This window comes from Dromaius novaehollandiae, chromosome 4, assembly GCF_036370855.1.
Source record: "Dromaius novaehollandiae isolate bDroNov1 chromosome 4, bDroNov1.hap1, whole genome shotgun sequence".
NCBI lineage: Eukaryota > Metazoa > Chordata > Aves > Casuariiformes > Dromaiidae > Dromaius > Dromaius novaehollandiae.
In genome coordinates, this window is record NC_088101.1 from 5,638,813 (window position 1) to 5,657,031 (window position 18,219).

Here is an 18,219-nt window from a genome sequence, read left to right on the forward strand (position 1 = left end):
CACACCTCCCAGCAGCTTTGAGACTTCTTCCCCACAGTATTTTCTCTGATACTTTCTTTGTCAAATACTTTCTGTTGGATAGAGAGAGATGCTGTCTCAAAGCAGAGGAAGGTTTTCCCGAGCTCCATAGCCTCGCCTGCCCAGAGAAGCCCTGAGAAGACAAGCTCGGACTGAAAACATTTTACCCAAAGTGTCTTCTAGGAGGAAAAAGGGGGGGGGGGGATGTTTCTCAGCCTGTGCTTGTACCTCTCACCACGCTGCAGGTGCCTCCCTTTGATCACTATTAGCTGCATGAATTTTTGTGGCTGCTCGCTGCAGGCGTCACCAGCACCGGCGCCAGCACTGCTGGGGAATGCCAGCATGCTGACGCTCGAAACACAAGCTTGTCTTACTTTTACTTTTTCTCACTTATTGATGACTTTGGCTGGCAGAGCCCCAATCCCATGGGCTGTAGTGCGGGGCCCTGAGCTGCCACACTGCTGGGTGCTGGGGCCCAGTGCCTCATCCCAGTGCACAGTGCCTGCTATTGTTGCCCACTCCCACTGCCCAGTCCCACTGCCTGGTGCCCAGCACCTGGTGCCTGGTGCCCAGCACCTAGTGCCCAGTATCCAGTCCCTAGTACCCAGTATCCAGTCCCACTGCCTGGTGCCCAGCACCCAGTGCCCGGTGCCCAGCACCTAGTGCCCAGTATCCAGTCCCACTGCCCAGTATCCAGTGCCCAGCACCTAGTGCCAAGTATCCAATCTCAGTTCCAGTGCTCCCTAGTACTCAGTCCCAGTGCCCAGTACCTAATGCCCAGTATCCAGTCCCAGTCCTACTGCTCAGTTCCAGTGCTCCCTAGTGCCCAATATCCAGTCCCAGTCCTAGTGCCCAGTCCCGGTGACCCCTAGTGCCCAGTGTCCAGTGCCAGTGCCAGTGCCCAGTCCGCAGTGCCCAGTATACAGTCCCAGTACCTAGTGCCCAGTCCCGGTGCCCCCCAGTGCTCAGTATCCAGTCCCACTGCCTAGTGCCCGGGGCGCAGTGCCGGTGCCCGGGGCCGGCAGGTGCCGCTGCGCGCCGGGCGGCGGGGCCGGGCCGGGGCTGGGGCCGGGCGGGGCGGGCGGGGGCGGTGCGGCGCGGCGGGTCCCTCCCGGATCGGCGCGGCGCAGCGCGGCGCGGCGCGGCGCGGCCTCCCTCCGCCGCTGCCGCCGCCGCCGGGACCATGGGCTGCCGCCGCCTTCTCCTCCTCGCCCTCCTGCTCCTCCCGGCTGGTAAGTGTCGCCGCCGGGGCCGCGCCACCTCGCAGGTGCTGCTACCCCCGAGCCGCCGCAGGGGCTCGGCGGCGCTTCGGTGCCATCACACCCGGCGGCCCGGGCACCAGCCGCGGGGGCCGCCGGCGCTTTCACATCGCACAGCGCAGCTACGAAAGTCTCTCCAGCCCTTCACGGGACTTTGCGGCCACGCTGCACGACTTAAGAGCAGCCGTAGGTGCTATGTTGCTTTTCGTGTTCGCAGCGGTGCAAAGCCGCGGCCCGGGAGCGGGAGCAGTGCTGGACGAAACCAGGAGGACCCTGGCACCGGCGTTGCCCCTGCAGTTCCCGTGCTCACGTCCGGGCTGCTTCCTCCAGCGGGTAATTAGCCACTGTTTGAGAAAGCCGCTTTGAAGGGTTAAATTTTAGGTTCTTCGCTGCCAATGTCAGATCAGCACAGGGCTGTAATTTTCCAGCTTTGGTGTGGGCCGCGCTCGCCCCTCTGCCAGCTCCAAGGCCAGGCCGGGGGAAAGCCGTTGCTCCTTTGCACTCTTGCCGCCAGATTTAGCAGGTTCAGCTGGATAAATGCCAAGGAACAATGAAGGCGCTGGTGATGATGCCTGGCAGAAGCCATAAACCTGCCCTTTGCCCACAGGAGAGAAGGGGGGGGGGGGCATTAAGATATTGTTATTTCTTATGCGGAATGTACACAAGGATCTGCTTCTCTGACATGATTTCCCTCCCAGTATAAAAACCCAGCGGTCAGCTGCTGCAGCCACAAGGCTTTTCACCATTTAACAATTTGCCCTGCTCGCGATCCCACAGCCAGCAGAATTTGAAATACCTGCACATGCGCTTTTCTGCCTAAAATTTGCAGCATTCGCCTACCTCGGGTGGACACACAGACCGACAAGTGCTGGGAGTCAGTGGTGGGAAGCGGCAGCCCACTGCCAGCATCAGGGGCTTGGCTACCAAGTGACCAGCCTTGGGAAAAAAAAAAAAAAAATGTGTCATCATAGGGCCTGAGGCGAAAGGCCATTTGTAGGGAGAGGCCAGGTCTGACAGCAGGGCTGAGAAATTGCAAAGCTGAGAATTAAAACGGCTGAAGAATTGCTTCCCCTAACGTGGTTAAATCCCAGGGAAATGAGCACACGTTTTAACTATGGAAAACATTTTTGCTTGTTACAAAATGCAACAACCACTTCTAAAGGGAGGGTGTTCTTTTTTTTAATTATTTTTCATTTTGGAAAAAATTCGTTTTGGAAAGATGTGATGTTGTAAACAACTGGGCTTAATGAGTGCAAGGCTCATGCAGGGATGAAAAGTCTCAGAATGACCCCGTGGCCTCGTTACGCTCCAAAACCAGCTAAAGCTGAGGGACCGGCGACGTGACGGTGTGCCGAATCACAGCAGCAGGGAAATGGTGCCTGAACTTGGGGGGGGGGGGGGGGGCAGCACCAGACCCCTCCGAGGCTCCCTGATAATGGGGATGTTTTTTTTTTCTTCAATCCATGTGATGCTATCCAGAACTGTCTTTCTGACTCACCTCATCCAGCACTATTGCCAGTCTTTAAATGCCTGTATCAGTTTGCCTCCAAAGTTCAGGCAGACAATCACGTTATTGCTGACCCAAAGTGCTCAGAAGTCATGGGGGAGGCCATAAAAGAAAGTGACACAGCAGGAAGCGAAGACTCAGTTTGACTTTCTGCTGCGGGTTAAAAATAACAAGTGCCCAGCTGTGATATCCAGCCACGCGGGATCTGCAAGCCCAAGCCCAGTGTGTAACTACGGCAGTAATCATCCACCCTCTGACTATCAGTATTTTTTACTTAGATAAGTACCAAGCCCACAGCTCCCATCTCTGGGGCTGAGCCAGGAGTTTTTGTTTTCAGCATTGCCACCAAACCCAGTGTTTTTCTGATATTTTGGTCCTCTGCATTCATCTACTGCTATACCAAAGTGCCTCTGTCTCTACCTTCCTCCCCAGTTTCAAAACACTGAAAAGTTTTTGCCTAACTCTGATTTCACCTGCGGATGGGGGTAAAATACTGAAGAAGTGATGCCAAGCAGAGCTTGTAACGGGCATAAAGATATAACCTTAGCTCTTGCAGGTGCCACCCGCACAGGGCCCACGAAGATGCGGTGTGAAGAAAAGAAGAAAAGCCCGATGCTGATGGGGATAGAGGAGAGTGACTCATCTGTATGCTGAGAAATGGGGATGGGTGAATGAATGAACAAGGAAATGAGGGAGGCGGGAACGCAGCCGGTAGGATGGTTTCCAGCAGCGCGGCAGTGCTAGCGAGGTGGCACTTGTTGCCCTGTCCAGCACTGCTTGCCCTCCCGCGGGGAGCGGACGGGGCACTCAGGAAGGGCGGCAGGAACACCAACGCGGGAAAGGCACTGCCACCTCAGTGCCTGCCCTGCAAACCCAGCGCCGCTCGCGACATTGAAACCAATCCAGGGGTCTGGCTTTGTTGCAAGACCTGGCAGCCCAAAACCCAGGTGGCCCCCAGGAGTTTCCACAGCTAATATACGCTTTTCTCCTTCCCAGGCTTCAGCGATGACGTGGCGATGCCATCGCTGAGCGCCAGCCACCCTCCCACTCCATCCACGGGGATTCCTACAAGGACAGATGCCGTGTTTGGGACGGTGGCCTCCCCTGCCATGAGCACGCCGCCGATGTCCAGTGGGGCTACGGAGTGGGAGGGCAGCAGCACTGTCCACACTGCCACGGCTGACAGCACCGGCCCCTCCACGAGCTCCAGCACTGGCTGGGAGCCGTCAGCTGCCAGGAGTGCCCCGGCGTCCTGGCTGGCCAGCGCCGCCACCACCGTGACAGGGGGTGCTGCAGAGGAGCCAATCACAGCTTCCAGCACGACGGCGGCCACCTCGTCCCAGCCTGGCACGCCATCCCCGCCATCACGCACCACTGCCGGCTCCTCTTCGGCGCCGCTTCCCAGCAGCGCCCAGCCGCTCCGGCCCAGCTCCTCCCCGCCAGTTCCAGAGAACACCCCATCCCGTGGGACACCCACCACCGTGGCTGCTTGGCCGGGCCCTGCATCGCCCCAAGTCACTGCCACCGTGGACAAAATCAGCCCCACCACCAGCTTCGCCACACAGGAGGCACCGCGCGCCCTGAGCTCAGGTGAGCAGAGAAGCCCGCTGGCCACCGAAGCCACTGATGCGGCCTTGACCAGATGTGCGTTTGCCTCCCCCTCCCTGGGGCTGCCAACTGTAACAAGGTGGCAGACCCCCCCCAAAAAACTCCCCCCCAAAAAACCATGTCCGCCCTATCCCTCCACAGGCAGCGTCGTGGCCATAACAGTGACCGTCATCGTGATGGTTGTGCTGGTCTTCGGCGTGGCTGCCTACCTCAAGATCAGGTAAGGCGATGCCCCGGGGCAGCGCACGGGCTCATTTCAGTTCTCAGGAGGGCTGTGGACAGATGGGAATTATGTTGGCCTGGTTTAACAGCCGGCCGGCTCCAGAAATCCCTCTGGATCCCTGCTGCAGCCTTCCCCTTGCTGACAGTCATGCACTTGATTGTTTCCTCTGATGAGAACCCAGGGAGGACCCAAATGCTCTGGTGCATTTTTTCCCACCCACAGTAAAAAAACAAAAACAAAAACAAAACTTTCTCGGGCATCCCGAAAATGGAGCCTGCTGGGGGCAGTGGGTCAGGGCTCTGCCAGCGGGATGACCCCATGCCGTGGCCTTCCCCCTCTCATAGGCACTCCTCCTATGGACGGCTCTTGGATGACCATGACTACGGCTCATGGGGCAACTACAACAACCCTCTCTACGATGACTCCTAGCGGAGGGGCCAGATGGGGCAGAAAGACCCTTGTTCGTGGATGCTTCTCTGACCGGTTGCCTCCCGGCACCGTGCTGCACCTGGCTCCCTCTCCACCATTTCTCCCCTCATTTCCCGATGGATCGTGACCCCATGAGAAGCCCTGGAAATGTGGATGAGGAAGCGCCAAGTTTGGAGCCACACTACCATGCACTCCAGGAGGGAATACCAATCCCCTGTGCTCAGCAGCACTGGGGGACGCAGCTACCAGCTGCTTGGTCCCACTAACATAACTCCTGGCACTGCTAGCTATAAAATCCTCCAGAGAGGGGGGAAAAAAACTCACCCTGTCCCTCCTCGCTCTCCTGAACGAGGATTTCCAGGCACTTTCTTGCCTGGGACCTGCCACGTGGACCACGGCCGAGAGGAGCAGAGCTGGCACTGGCACTGGGGCTGGGGTTGGACACCAGCAGAAAGCCCACCTTGCTCGACCTGCCCACAAAGCCCACGGTGGCACAACCGTGCCGGAAAAGTTTCCAGCCATGCCCAGCCCGAAATGGCTTTTGAAAACCACTTGTAGCACAAAAAAAAAAAAATCCACCAAAACTATAAAGAGAAATATCCCGCACACTTTTTGCTCAGATCGTTCTCCTTCATACCTGGCCGCCATCTAGGTAAAGGTAAAGGTGTTCAGCTGCCAAAGGTGGTTGATTGTGGTGGGGTTTCATTGCTGGGAGGAGAAACAAAATCTGCCCACTCAATTCAGGTGCTGGGAGGCGGCACTACGACCCACACTCACCCCCTGGGGCCCCTCGCTTTTGAGACTGAAGCTGTGCAAAACCCTTGGAGCTCCTTTTCCTCGCAGTTGTTGTACTGTGCTTAAATGCTTGTGGTTTTGGCTGAGAATCACAGGCTTAAAAATTTCTTAAAGCAGCTTTTGCTGTTGGGTTTGCGTTTCCTCTGAAAAAAGATTTGATTCCCAGGAATTGCAGCTTTTAAATGTGAAAAAGCTATCTGGAAAAGGTTAGCCTGATCTGACAGCATTAAAACCAATTTGTAAAAGGCACGGGGTGGTGGTGGGGGGTTGTCTCATATGGCCTGGCACCTTGCTGCATGTTCAAACTGAGGCAAAATGTGTTTTGGAGTTAGGGCTTTGCAAGCCGCTTCGCAGGGACACAGCGCTCTTTCCCACGCCACTGAGCTGCTGCCTGACAGCAAATATCGCAGCTAAAAATAGTGCCGTGCTGCGTACTGCCTTTGGGGGCGGGGGGGGGGGGGAGGAATATATATCTAACGAGGCCAGGTAGCCAAGCGAGTGGACACAGCAAGAAAAAATGGGATCGGGGAGCTGGGAGCCTGAAGCAGATGCAGAGGACAACATGGGACAGCTCCATTTTTCCCATTAATGCACGCATGTGTTATGCAGAAATTTCCTGACTTTTGGTATTCCTGTCACAAAAATGAGAGTGGGTTGGGGTGGGGGGAGAGTTATCAGTCTGAGCAGCTGCAGCTGCACCAAGATGTTTAATTCCTGTCTTTTCAAGGAATAAATAGCTAGGAGTTATTGCTCCTAATCACGTGTAAAGCCCAGTGCTTTCCCAAGGAGTCTTGGATGACTCCAATTAACTTGGATTTCTCTGTAGGTTTTACAGCTGCTTAAAAAGCCCTGTAAAAAAAAAAAAAAAAAGGGAGCAACACAACCACCCCAGCACGTCCCTGCATTAAATGTTGGCATCTCTGTCACAAGGGCCAAGGCACGAGTAAGCCCAAAATAGCACTCGGCAGACAGAGGGCCCCCCCCCCCCCAATTTTGGGGTGGGAACAGGGTATTTGGCAACTGCAGACAGGGTGATTGCGTGATGCCCAGCACCCCAGGGAGCAGGGCTAGCATCATATCAGTGTTGCCTAAGCAAGGAGGGCTCAAAACACCCTAACTCTGCCCTGCCCGAGGCGAAACCAGGGCGGGGGGTGGGGGTGCACATTGCTCTGGCAGGGGTTTGCTAAATTAAAAACAAGCCAAAAAAAATGCTACCGTCCCCTCTGCCAGGATGGGCCCCACAGAGCTAAGCTCAGCTGCAGACGACTGGCCAGTTTTATTTACAAAAACGACAAAGTGAGATGCTCTGATTTTCCTCAAAGCTTCCCACACACATCCCTCCTCCTCCCCCTGCCGCCTTTTGGCTATTTTTTAATCTCAGAGATATTTTATTTATACAAAACTAGCTTGCATAGCTCCATCCATAATGTTGCATGCTCCAGGCCTTTCGGCAGGAATCAGGGCATGGCAGAAGCCCTGCATGTGACAGGAGCGCTCCTTTAGCAGAGAGGAGCAGGGAAATGGAACAGCCTGTTCCCGTTACCATTTAAACACCATTCAGCCTGGCCAGCCTGCCTGTGCTTGCATTTTGCTCCTTTGCAAACATGCTGATAGTGGCTCATCAGCATTTACCAGGTGGCATCCCCTCAAATGGCCGATGAGATTAATGGGATAAATATTAGTAATTTATTAGCAGAAATAGCTCTGCGGTGCCGCCTCCAGCAGTAATAGCACTTTGGGTAATTTGGGGTAATTTGTTCTGGGGAGAGGGCAGTTTATTCCTGATCTGTGAACTTAGCATAGACAGCAATAGTCTCTGCATATGGAGTATTAAACACGCAGTAACTTCAACCACTGCTAAAGCGATTATCTTATCTTCCCACTGTACATTCCCACAGCTCCAGAGCCTAACAGCAGTAACTCTTACCAAAAAAGCAGTAAAACAGTTTATTCACAATGCAAGGGCCAAACGCCAACATAAAGTTGCAGGAAGCCCAAGGAGCCCTTCATTTCCCTCCACTAATTGCATTATCTAATAGATAAATGGATTAACAGCGTTTTCTCAGGAAGAAAAAAAAAAAAAAGAAAAAGAACCGATTTGCTGGCAGTGAGCCAAGTGCAATGGAAACAATTGCTGGAAGAGGCACGGATATTCAGTATTGACTTATGCAAACCACCAGCCTGCACTTCCCCCTGTGTTCCCCAGGAATAAATATACATGGTACATCCCCCAGTGCTGATGCTTCCTTCGCAACTGTGTCTTCAAATATGTATCTATCTGTATTTCATCAAGTTAATGGACAAGCTGCTGCATCTGTTTCTCCCTCACGGTTATTTGCAGGGTTTATTTTTCTGGTCTAGCGTTTTGTTTTTAAGCCCAAATTGCTGCTGCCAGCTATGCTGTATGACCTGAGCGTGCAAGTGTCTCCCTGTGCTTTCCCATCACCACCCAAATCCCAGTCTTGCTACCCGGCTTGCCTATGGGACCAGCCACAGCCCCACAACTCATGGCTTACTGTGAGCAGGGGTCCTCATCCTGTTGGGGAGGGTGCGCAAATCCGAGGAGCAACAGCACCAGCGTGAAGGAGACTCCCAAAACACGAGGTTCTCATCAGCAGCTTTAAGGAGAAGAGCCAAAAAAGCCTGATGAGCTGTGAGGAAGAGGAGGGTTGCTCTTCCCAGCTGTAAGCCCCGAGCCAGCAGCTGGCATGGGGTGCCTAGCCTGAAGCCAGCTGTGCAGAAAGGCAGCTCACTGCTCCAGGAAAAGCATAAGGGCTTTTCCTGCTGGAGACTACCAACTGCATGCTCAAAGCCCAGCCAGCGCTCACAACAACCCCAAATGCACAGAGGATGGTTCCTCTCTGCGGAGGTTTGCAAGGGTTTTTAACAACAGTAGGTCACTTGCACCTGCTGGAGCTAGGAAAGCTGGGGGTTAGCATGGCAGGGAGCATTGCATGAGTGTCTCCTTGTCAATACAGACCTATGGTCCTACACAATTCAAAAGTCCAACCAACCCCCCTCCCGAAGGGCCCCAAGCCATTCCCACACAGCATTTGCTTAGAGAATCTGTCCCTGCGGTGTTTCTGGGCCACACACAGAGGAAATGATATTTTCAGCAGACAAAGCAGCTGTTACCTGCTCTGCAGCCTTACCTGCTTCTTCTCCAACCCCGCACTGCCAGACTGCTGAACACAGAGCCAGGAGCAGCCTCCGAGGCCACTAATGGGTGTGAGGAGCTGAGGGAGCCCCCCCGGCTGCCAGCACCCACCCACTGCAGCCCCCCTGGACCCAGCGATATCCCCCGCTCCTGCGAAGGTGCCAGCAGGGCCCCCAACCCTGCAGCATGGCACATCAACATTTTTGCAGCGGGTCAAGAAAGCCAGCCCAGCGCCACTATGCGGGGCAAGACGCAACCTGGGGGACAGCAGCCAGCTGCAGCACACAGAAACAGGGACACACACCGTAAAAAGCACTAGCACTCGCTGTAGTCTGGAAGGGGACAGGCATGAGATGGAAGATGCTGGACTCAGACCCAGTGAAATCAGGTTTCGAGAACCGCTTTGCTCCCAGCACAGCTGGCTCAGCTGAGAAGTTGCTCTTGGTTTAATTTTAATTAGATCTTCTCTCCAGCACTGCACGATTGATTTGCTGCTTTGTCTGGCAGGACCGGCTGCTTGTTTTTATGGAGTCATCGTGACTCAGGAAGGCAACACTCCCTCCTTCTGCATCTGCTCTCCCTGGTCTCCTCCTATACCAGTTGGTGACTTCACTTATTTTCCCCAAGCAGGCCACACGCAACACTGCTCTGGCAACAAAAATTGTTGCTTTACAGTGTTGCAGCTCTGTAAAGCAAGAACAAGGAGGATAAACAGTGTGCCTTTGTCCAGAGAGGGGAATCCATGGAAGAGGTGCTGTGCTAGCTCAGGTTTAAGTATTCACGCAAAAATGAAAGACTTTCCCATTTGAACACAGTGAAAACATGAAGCTAGCTACTGTAAAACCCCCGCAGCAGCTACAGCTGGGCACAGCAAGAACGTGAATAACTCAAAGTATTTAATGTCACACGGTTATCAAGGTCAGAGACCAAGGTGCATCTCAAAGCAAGTCCTATCAGGGCAGGTCACTCAGGGCCCTACTGAGTTTTGAACACCACCAAGGATGGAGATCCCACAAGCCCTCCGGGGCCCTGTCCCATGGCTTGACACACACAAGCTCAGTGCCCTTTAGCTAAGAAGGAGGTTTACTTGGTGAAAAGCTATGCCATTTTAAGTCATAGAGGCTGCTCTGCTCAGTGTGTGGATTGTGACTGTAGAATACCATAGATTATTGCCTAATATTGCATGTTGTTTTTATTATGCATATCTTGGAGAACTGCTTTAAGCTTGTAGCAACAGATGGAGAAAACATCACATAAAGACGAAACAGTTACATAAGCTGTTAGGAAAACAGCTTTCAGCATAAGAAAACATCCACGATTCAAACATCCAGGGTACATACAGTGTAACAAGGCTTCACCTGAAATACAATTACCAGTGTGAATGTAAAGGAAGTGGTGTGAAGGAGAAATCCATGAGTGACACTGAAATGACCTGTCTAACCATCATTTTATGGTACTTCATCATGGTTTGAACTCAGCTAAAAATGTCTAGGAAGTATATATAAAATAAAACCATAACAAGCATAGTACAATTTGTTTTAATAGAGACATTAATTTACATTCATTTATAGCAGTCAGAAAAGTGCTTCAGAAAAAGAAACCTAAGTAAATGCAAGCTACAGTAATACGATCATCTGATTCCTAGTATTTCATACATAAAAGGGCACTGTCAGATAAAGAAGTCTGTTGCTTTACCATAGAGCAAGTTGAAAACAAGTAGTTGTATGGTGAAGAGGAACTTTTGCATTTCATGCAGTTTGGACAGTAGGAGCCATGCTCCACACTATTTGAACTTTCTGAAATTCTCAGAAACTAAGGACTAGCTGCAATATTTTTTCTGCAAAACACTGGGCAGGATATCATATAAAAGAGAAGGATGGGAGTTTTTATTCCTTTTAAAAAAGAAAAAAACATTCCTCCATCCTCCCCTCTCCTCCCACAATGAAATTAGATACCATAAAAAATAATAAAGTGACAGAAGACTGGTCCCTGCATGACTTGAGAGTCCCTCTATGAATGGCTGCAACTTTAGCAACTATCTCAGGCTTAGCAGGATTGGCTGGCCTGACAGCAATCCTGCAAAGATAATGCTATATGGTTCACTTCACGTACTGAACCATCAACATGTCAAGCTACGTACGTGTCTAAAACCCTATGACACCTAGGCCCCTGTAAATGAATAAAGCTAATTAGGAAGAAATTGGTGTTAAATGCAATTGCAGCTGGCAAAGGAATCTAAATGAAGAGACACCAGGTCACGTGAGTACCTGTGGGAATAAGGGCAGCCCTGTAGCTTGATTCAAAAGCCGTTCATCAGACATACACACACACACCAGCCCTGCTTTTGAAGTGAATTCTGTACACATGGTGTGTGCACTTGTGTCTACCAATCAGACTGAGATGCAATTTCTGCAAGCTCACCCTTTCCATCCATTTGCTTGATGGCTCCAAGGCCCTAGAACAAACACGTCACTTAAAAGAACAGAACATACTTATGCAAAACTTTGCAGACGTCAGCTTTATGTAAGGTATCATCTCAAAGCCACCAATTTTCCCTATGAGTTGCTACCAGAATGGCTATACCTCCACCCTGTGTTATGCTCAGGGCCTCTCTAAGCCAGATCAGTCTTTGACTGCCCCAAGATATGTTCTGTTCTGACAGCTATTGCTTGTACTTCTCCCTTTGGCATCTCATTTGTTATTCTTCTAGGCTGTCTTTTCTACGATGTGGTAAAACGCTCTTTTAAAGAGAGCCATTCTCTTGCAGACTAACCTCATCAGGTTGTTACACACTGTTGGACGGAGAGATTCCTGAAGAGCCTGACCATGCTGTAGCAGGTACTGAGGTTGGGGACACTATTAGCAGAACTCCTTTGCACCAGCCTAAAACTTTGTAACCATTTTACTGTTGGCATGACAGGTGTGAATAAATTTTTACAGACAATTTTTTTTTTTTTTTTAAAGAAAACAGACAAGTCTCTTCCACAGTAGCATTTTCCTTGACCAGCCATATGTAACGTGCATCTTAATCACTGCTACTCCAAAGTCAGCCTGCATTTTCCATCTTGGGCAGTATTGTATGATTCACAGTTTGTACATTTCATGCCTAGGAGATGGAACTGCACTGTAGACCGGGCACTGCAATCATTACAAAGGATCTACGCACATACGAGAGAGAGAGAGGCTTTAGGCTTTAGCATCAACAGGACACTCAACAATACATGACAAGTATGCTTTCAGCAACCACAGAACTGGTTTGCAATCAGCGCACAAAGCAGGAAATACTTTTTTTCTAAAGACAGCCAGGTGTCTCAGCAGAGGAGTATACAGGGCAGATTTAACTTTTCATTTTGCAACTACCAGGATCACCTAGCACATACAAGGAGCATATGCTTTTAGTATGGCACACGGACTCCTTGCATGGGTCAGGTAAACACCAGCTTTAGCTTTTGCTTTTTCTGATGGAAGAAAAGATCAGGGAAACCCTCAGATAAAAATGAGATGGGATTAACAAGAGCTAGCATTAAGCCAGTCTGCTAGACAAGACAGACAGTGAATGTTCTCAAAATAGGCAGTAAAGCAATTTTTTGAAATACCCTGACTCAAAAGAGTAGGGAGGATGGGTTGTCTGAACCATACTAACAGATGCAACCAGAACACTAGATGATCAAAACTGTGTAATTCAGTCTTACTAGCAAACAGCATCCAGTTTCAGAGTTCTGGGTTACCGCAGAAAAACAGAAAGAGAAAACATAAGAAGTCTCTATTTGCTAGCCTTGCACATATTAATAGCTGAATATTTTTGCTGAAAAAACAGCATGTTTATTCTGAAATCTGAAGTTCCAAGCTCTTAAAAAAAACAAACAAAAAAACCAAAAAAACCCCACACTTTTGTTCTTTGCTATGACAGCACCTAGTACAGTGCTGCTTGAGAAAGCAAAATACTTCCAGAGACTAAGCCATTTCCCCCCCCCATATGATACTATACCACTAAGATGTTGGATCTTGTGGGGTTTTTTTGTTTGTTTGCTGGCTTTGGGTCTTTTTAAGCCCCCTCCCTTCCATTTTTTAATTAGTAAATGAATACCATAAACCTGCACAAGAAATTTTTTTTTTTTAAATCATATCCCAACAGTCACTTAAATTTCTGACCCAGGGCAAGTTTCTGGTGCCCTCTACTGCCCATAATGGAAAGGTACCGATCTGCCAAAAAGAGTCATCGGTGCAAGTTTCATCACTTACCTCCACCATCATGTTCTGATACTCTGTGGGCATAGGCGTCTGTGCTACTTCGTCATCCAGCTGACGCCAGTACCTTGTCATATCTAAAGCCGAGTGCATGCACAAAGGACATCTGTAACCTCTGGCAAAAAGATGGGGGGGAAAAAAGTCTAATTCAGAAGATGGAGTGGGGCCATGGAATAAGTCCATTCAGAAGGACAGGTTTCTTATCAGAACAGTCAAGGAGAAATAAAATGAATGGGAAAGTCCTGCAGAAGATGTGGGAATTAAAAGCCCCTTTTCCCTATAGGACTTGCCTTTAAGATAACGGGTACTGGATTGGCATCATGATCTTTGCCTCTCTAAGTAATCTGCCTAGATTTCTACAATGTTAAAATAAGGATTAGAAATACTTACTCCTTTAACATGTCCTCGTAACATGTTCTGAAAAGAAAACACAATGAGTTCAGTAAGAAAAGTGAAATTACTGACCAGTAACCCATTTGGACAGAAAGGAGGAGAAAAGCAGAGAGATACCCCCAAAGCAGAAGTCAAAAATATTCTGAGTTAAAGTGGAAAGGCGGCCTCCCAGCAAAACCATTTGGTATTTAGACAAAACCATGAGACAAGCACATTTAATTCCATTCTAATGTCTTCAAAAGAAACATGAAAGAACATAAAACAGTATTTGTTCAGTTAAAGTTTGCTGAAAAAATGGGCTGTAATGCATCACAAGGTAACTTTAAGATGGAGAGGAATCAAAGGAAGATTCAGTTTGGGGAGGCTTAACATTGTCAAACATGGAGACTCAATTTAGCACACAGAGACAACAGAGAAAACCAAGAGAGACAACAAAGCAACAAAAAGCTGTTTCTGTAGGACACCACACAAAGGGAGAATGTCATGTCAAAGCTACACTGGGAGCAGGATGGAAGGGAAGTGCATGGCCTTCTTTTAATTACTCCTCCAAAGGCACCCAGTGATGTGTATCACCACACCATAAAATCCTGATAGAGTGGGCAGCTTTTGTAGAGAAACAAAGCATTCAGTGCTCCTGGTGGCTGTCTAAGGAAAAAAATTTAAGACTTAATGGATGAACTGGCACCAACCTCTTAAAACCATTCCGCAACTGCTTTCTGCACCAAGGAGAGATTTCTCTATAGGATTCTTTAGATTTAAGAAGTAACAGAAGGAAATTCAACATGGGAAAAATCAAAATAAGCAGTAAATAGGCCCCTCCACCAACAAGATTTATTGGACTTTGGAAGAAAGTACTTTCTGGTGAAATAGAGGTTATCCCCTACTACATGCCTCCCTTAGAAACCAGCAGTGATAACACAGGACAACCAGGCCTGTAGCAGTGCTGAGAATACAGCACATGCAGTGCAGCAGGTACTCTTAACACCCAAACACTTGCAGTATTTACCTGTGAAGAAGGTGACCACATGGCAGAACATGAGCTCCAACACGAGACGTGTGAATATCCTGTTTCAAGACAAATAGTAGACAAAAGGCACAAAAGAAGTGTTAACTACAAACACAGTAAGAAGTACAACCAAACACAATTTTCAGAGTTGAACAGAAGTAGCTCACCTCCAAACATATTGGACAATCCTGCCTGGAGACGTTCTCTATGCACTTTGCAAAAACAAAGAAAAATTATTCTACTGCCCACATAGCTACATTTTTTAAGTCTAAAATTCCTATAGCCAAGTATAATAATAATAATAATAATAAACCCCAATGATATACAAGAAATTGTTTCCAGGACTCCCACAACAATAAGTAGCCTAGCTCTTTCTACACTGCAGCAGAAGCAGCAGCCCAAACTGATACATTGCTCTCTGCATCTGCAGTCAATGACTTTTAAAAGTACAGTGGAACGTGACTGAGATGTATATATCCTGTAAATTAAATTGCAAGCAAAGCCCATCCAGAGGTATTCCATGTCACCATTCAGGACAGATGTATTTAGAAAAACAGGAAAGAGCCTGCCACTTTCCCTATCTGTATAGCCTTAGATCAGTTGGAGGCACTTCTGATTGCAGGAAAACTGTTTTTTTTAAAGGTAACAAAGTGGTATATTCTCACCTTGTGCTTTCCTCGAAGACTCAAGCTTAGGCATAAATTACATTTTGAACAGTGGAAGAAATCTTCCTTTGGACCAATCCTAAGGAGATAAGGCCCGGTCAAGAACAGCTTAGTACTTGCTGCACACCTGTTTTATTTTCTACCCAAACACTCTCTGAGCAACAGATGCCTATTCCCAAGTCATCTACAGAAGAGTTATAATTCATATAAACATATTCTCATTCTTCGCAATATTTTGCCATGACTGAAGTAAAACACAGGTCTGTTTAAACTGAGAACAACAAGCGCAAGGCTCTCCCAAGCCGAGCCCACCGCGACTGCTTGCTCGCAGGAGGCACCCGACGGCAACAGCCCACGGCCGTACACAGGCGCCGGGCTCCGAAAAGCCGGTTTTGGCCCTCTTTCGCCCGGGAGCAGCGCGCCCGCACCTGCAAATGCCGCACTCGGCGCAGTGGTACTGTTTCTTGTCGCGGTCGAACAGGTGGCAGATGCCGCAGTAGTACTCCCCGAAGAGGCTGTGGCAGCTCTCGCAGCTCTGCTGCGCCTGCCGCCGACGCGCCGGCCCGGGGAGGAGAAGAGAGAGGAAGGGAGAAGGGACGACCGTTAGGCACGCGGCGACGCCACCGCCCAAAATGGCGCCCGCGCCCCCACCCCCAACATGGCGGCCCCCGCGCCCCCAACATGGCAGCCTCCGCACCACCCCCGCCCCGGCCGTGCCCACCTTCTGCAGGCGGCGGCAGCGGGCACACTGCACCTCGGCCACGCGGAAGCGGTCCAGTCGGTGGCCCTCGGCGCCGTCGTGGCACAGCCGGCAGGCGTACAGCTTCCCACAGCACGGTGCCTGCAACGGGACGGGACACCTCAGCGGCAGCACCCTACCCTCCACGGCCGCCACTGCGCCCTCGACCGCGGCAGCCGCCTGCCCGCCAGCCGCGCTGCCTCACCCGGAGCAGGCAGCCACGGCGGTAGTGCTCGCAACCCTCCTCTCCGCCCGCCGCCATGGCCGCGCAACGCCGCTCCCCGCCCCGCCCCGGGGCAGGGCCGCCGCTCGCCCCGCCCCCCCGCTTCCGCCGCCACTTCCGTCCGGGGGGGGGGGTAGGAAACGAGCCCTGCGCTTGCGCACAGCGCTCCTGGGCTTCTGAACGCTGGGGGTGTGCGTAGGTATGTGATATATACATATATAGTCTGTGTGCATATGTGGCGGGGTAAAAACATACATATACCCGCACAGCATATACGTGGAGCTATTTATATATATATGGGTGGGTGTATAGATATTGTATGTGTATATAGATACACACACATAGTATGTAAGTGGGTCTCTATGTATATATATACACACACATTCACATAGTTTGTAGGTGGGTCTTTATATATCTCTCTGTACTATGTATATAGAGGTGGGTATGTTATGCATATACACACCATGTGTGGATATATACATATTCACAACATGCTTTATATCTGCACACATATGTATCTCTATATATGTGAGCACCCTAATATAGATGCAAATCTGTGCATATACCCAGAGGCACAGGCAGCCACAGCCCTTGTCCAAAATGAGCCTCCTCGTGCCCTCACCTATTCTAGAAGCAAAGAAGAAGGTTTGGGGGAAAAGGCCAGTCGAAGGCTCTCCTCAGACTGACAAGATTTCAGACTTCCTTTGCTGTGGCACTTGAGCCCAGACAACTGCCGGCTTCCTGTAGGGCCTCAGGCAGCAGCGTAGAAGCGTGATAAATGTATTTCTGACAAGCAAAGGAGCAGGGATTCATGGCAAACACTCCCATGAAAACCCTCCCAGCAGCATAACCACCACAAACAGTGACCTGTGCTTTTCAGACTTAGCTTTTTAAATCATGATCTTTTAGGCAGGCCTTAGCCACTGAAAAATAAGATAAAAAATACTTTGAGTAAACCCCCAGTTTCTGGCTCCAGGGTCCCAGTTCCCTTATCTGAAAGGAACAGCTTTGGTCCATGCAGGAGAACAAGTCAAGCTTTCTGTTATCTCATAAGGCAAGAGAATTGTAAAGCCCACTGCTTCTTAGAAATGCAATTCTGGGGCTATGGACATGCTAAAGTTCTTTTAAGTTTGGCATCTTATTCCAAAAGCTAGAAGCGTAGGTCTGCCACAGAGTGTTGTGAGGAGGTAGGAGCTCTACAGAGCTCCCCCAGTCAGGGAGACTATCAGAGTGTGTTTCCTTAAGGCTGTTTTAAAGGGGTTTCAGAGCATGTTTGCTTTTTATTTTTGCCATAGGCGCACTAAATCTGCTTATCGCAGTGCTAACTGTGCACAGCCCTCTTATTGCACAGAGTGGAAGACAGAAGCACGCATTTTTCTAAAAAATATAAACCCGGTATATGAATACAGCATGTAGGACATTTAATGACAAAGCTGCTACTCAAAGTAAATCAACTCATCTATAATTATTAACAGTTTTTAGTTTGAGTCTAGTGTTAGTGCACTTATGAAACTATGGAGTCTGCAAAAACAATACAGAGCAATAGTGGTCGATTTCTGCTACACATTGTTTCAGCAGTAAGCAGCAGCAATTTGTAATAATCACAGAATAGTTGGGGTTGGAAGGCACCTCTGGTCCAACCCCCTGCTCAAGCAGGGTCACCTAGAGCAGGTTGCTCAGGACCATGTCCAGTTGGGTTTTGAATATCTCCAAGAATGGAGACTCCACAACCACTCTGAGCAACCTGTTCCAGTGTCAACCACTTTCAAAGTAGTGGGTTTTTTTGGCTTTGCCCTGCCCCCCCCCCCATTCAGAGAGGATTTCCTGTATTTCAATTTGTGCCTATTGCCTCTCGTCCTGTCGCTTGGCACCACTGACAAGAGCCTGGCTCAATCTTTACATCTAATCATCATTTGCTCTTTGATGTGTCTCATTTTCTTGATTTCTTT

The 18,219-nt window shown here is 49.8% G+C and overlaps 2 protein-coding genes across 3 annotated transcripts; one reads left to right on the top strand and one right to left on the bottom strand.

Moving 5' to 3' along the window:
• The first annotated feature begins 1,113 nt into the window (after positions 1-1,113).
• Positions 1,114-11,953, top strand: PARM1 (prostate androgen-regulated mucin-like protein 1). Its single transcript, XM_026120267.2, has 4 exons — positions 1,114-1,250; positions 3,781-4,374; positions 4,534-4,612; positions 4,960-11,953. Exons 1-4 carry the CDS (start codon positions 1,202-1,204, stop codon positions 5,042-5,044), a joined length of 807 nt encoding a protein of 268 aa, XP_025976052.1. The 5' UTR covers positions 1,114-1,201; the 3' UTR covers positions 5,045-11,953.
• Positions 10,519-16,389, bottom strand: RCHY1 (ring finger and CHY zinc finger domain containing 1). Of its 2 annotated transcripts, XM_026120260.2 has the most exons (9): positions 16,253-16,388; positions 16,030-16,149; positions 15,737-15,852; positions 15,309-15,387; positions 14,811-14,855; positions 14,644-14,702; positions 13,635-13,661; positions 13,239-13,359; positions 10,519-12,154 (listed from the first exon to the last, which is right to left on the bottom strand). In XM_026120260.2, exons 1-9 carry the CDS (start codon positions 16,307-16,309, stop codon positions 12,032-12,034), a joined length of 747 nt encoding a protein of 248 aa, XP_025976045.1. In that variant the 5' UTR covers positions 16,310-16,388; the 3' UTR covers positions 10,519-12,031. The 2 variants fall into 2 exon arrangements, with proteins under 2 accessions (XP_025976045.1, XP_064366345.1); XM_064510275.1 differs by lacking the exon at positions 14,811-14,855 and having other exon boundaries at positions 16,253-16,389.
• Between the last annotated feature and the right edge of the window lie 1,830 nt (positions 16,390-18,219).

Bases quoted from the DNA above. Each gene is read 5' to 3' on its own strand.
- RCHY1 (XM_026120260.2), bottom strand. From the start codon at position 16,309: ATGGCGGCGGGCGGAGAGGAGGGTTGCGAGCACTACCGCCGTGGCTGC. The intron at 13,662-14,643 runs GTAAATACTGCA...TTTTCTTTTCAG, and splicing joins TGTGGTCACCTTCTTCACAG to AACATGTTACGAGGACATGT. The intron at 13,360-13,634 runs GTAAGTATTTCT...TCTTTTTGCCAG, and splicing joins TACGAGGACATGTTAAAGGA to AGGTTACAGATGTCCTTTGT.
- PARM1 (XM_026120267.2), top strand. From the start codon at position 1,202: ATGGGCTGCCGCCGCCTTCTCCTCCTCGCCCTCCTGCTCCTCCCGGCT. The intron at 1,251-3,780 runs GTAAGTGTCGCC...TCTCCTTCCCAG, and splicing joins CCTCCTGCTCCTCCCGGCTG to GCTTCAGCGATGACGTGGCG. The intron at 4,375-4,533 runs GTGAGCAGAGAA...ATCCCTCCACAG, and splicing joins ACCGCGCGCCCTGAGCTCAG to GCAGCGTCGTGGCCATAACA.